Raw genomic sequence first — 2,054 nt, forward strand, 5'->3', positions numbered from 1 at the left:
TGTGTGTGTGTGTGTGTTACCTCACGGCCGGTAGCCTCCAGGATGCCATCAGTGCCTTTAGAGCACATGCGCTCTATAATCCTGGCCCTCAGTCCCTCTTTGATGAAGCCAATGTCAGACAGCAGCTCAGCAAACTGCCTCTTCAGACTGGCAATCTCCTGCACACGTCACAACAGAAAAACATTTTGAATTTGTTTGCCATGACCAGCTGAATTGATTCAAACAAAACACAATTAAGATCACTTATTTAACTAAAGAGCAGATTTCAATGCCTCAAGAAGTGGTAAATCTAAAAGAAAACAAAAAAATAAACAACTCTACGTGCATTACACAAATTATAGAAAGAAGGCATTATTCAGACAGCACTGCCTGACCTGTAAGCCTCTCGAAGACAGGAAGTTCTCCCTGCAGTAAAGGAAGCCGGCCTGGTTGCCATTCTTTGCAGCGCAGCACCATCCCTGCAAGAGAGGGAAAGTTCATCACATAAGTCAACATTTACACGAGTTAATACTTTTTATGTTATTTTTCCACAAAGATAAGTTCAGTCAGTACCTTGTATGCCTGTAACAAAGCTAGATGGTCGCTATTGGCCAGAGCAAAGCCCAGTTTCTTCTCATTGGCTTCTTCCCGCTTATCCCATGGAGACACCTGTAAAACAGACACAGTAGCAAATATAGAAAAGGAAACGGTTACCACAAAGAGCCGCTGGTAAAGGATCCTAAAATCAGCATGTGATCCCAAGAAGTGACAATACGATCTTTTAACAGTGGCAGGCGCTCTTACAAATGGTGATTTGAAGGCCAGACTGGCAGCGATGGTGAGTGCTGGGTCGAGGCAGCGAAAAATGGCGCCGAACAGCATGAGTTTCCCGATGCGCACGTCGACGGGCAGGCAGGCCAGGTGGTAGCCCAGCGGGGTCAGCTTCTCATCTGCAGTTAGAGCTCCCAGGTCCTGCAGGCGCTGCTTGGCTGCATCCAAACTTCCCATAGCCGGGGGCTCGATGAGCCGAGAGAAGACCGACTCCAGCTTCCGCTCAGCAAACACATCCAGGATCTTGATTCTAAAAAGGGGAGAGGGCGAAATGTTAAGTACTAGCATGAGGAAATATTGTTTTGCGTATCCTAAAATCTACAGCAGAGAAGACCCTGTATTGACCCAGTTTCCCTCCATTTCTAAGCATAAATCCCAATAGCCATGTCATACATAAATCTTATTATTTAAATCTTATTCGCATTTACAGAGAAAACAAAGCAGGTTGGCATTGTGCAAAGAGCAAACAGATGGATTTACCGGAGGCAGAGCTGCTCTAAAGGCACTCTCTGGATCTCAGGCAGCTGTTGCTCAGCCAGCTGGTGTTGGAAGCAGTGGCTGGTGAAGAGGTGGAAGCAGACCCCCGAGGCCACGCGACCCGCTCGACCCTTCCTCTGCAGTGCGTTGGCCCGAGAAACCCACGAGTCCTCCAGGCTCTCCATGCTTTTAGATGCATCATATCTGAAAATATAACCAAGTAGAACATTAAGATTTAAAAAATAACCAGTTCTGCAACACTCAAATAAAACAGCCATTGTAAATAATAATTTGTTCTTAATGCCTTGCCTGGTTAAATAAAAAAAAAGGATAAAACTACTGTACAAACTGTACATTTTACAATCACTGTTAACTAAAATGCACAAATTCACATACAGTATATTCAAAGAGCACAAGGTTACCTTTTCTCCTTCATTTTGCCGGAGTCGATGACATACACTACGTCGTCAATGGTTACCGAGGTCTCTGCGATGTTGGTGGAGATGATAATCTTTGTGACACCGTCTGGGGGCCGGCTGAAAACCGCCTGCTGCTCCTCATTTGACAAGGTTGAGTGGAGCGGGTACACCTCACACCTAATGAGGGGAAAGCACATCCACATTAGCATTTGACTTAAACTATTAAGTGTTCCTTTCCCCACATAACAATGGCCATTTGGTTACAAAGGCTTACACCCAATACATTTTGTACAATACTAGAGTAACCACAAATTATTTTACCCACATGCATGAACAGCATCAGGATTT

The 2,054-nt window shown here is 44.9% G+C and overlaps 1 protein-coding gene across 1 annotated transcript in view; it reads right to left on the bottom strand.

The window, feature by feature from the left end:
• dhx57 (DEAH (Asp-Glu-Ala-Asp/His) box polypeptide 57) overlaps positions 1-2,054 on the bottom strand; it is a 9,895-nt gene that overhangs the window by 2,338 nt on the left and 5,503 nt on the right. The window contains exons 16-21 of the mRNA XM_035677418.1: positions 1,710-1,883; positions 1,291-1,491; positions 784-1,060; positions 553-648; positions 375-458; positions 21-158 (exon numbers count right to left, since the gene is read on the bottom strand). Coding sequence (XP_035533311.1) covers positions 21-158; positions 375-458; positions 553-648; positions 784-1,060; positions 1,291-1,491; positions 1,710-1,883 — 970 coding nt within the window. The remainder of the gene's footprint in view (positions 1-20; positions 159-374; positions 459-552; positions 649-783; positions 1,061-1,290; positions 1,492-1,709; positions 1,884-2,054) is intronic.

Source organism: Morone saxatilis, unplaced genomic scaffold (genome assembly GCF_004916995.1).
Source record: "Morone saxatilis isolate NCDOM2014 unplaced genomic scaffold, NCSU_SB_2.0 Contig10, whole genome shotgun sequence".
NCBI classification, from domain to species: Eukaryota; Metazoa; Chordata; class Actinopteri; family Moronidae; genus Morone; species Morone saxatilis.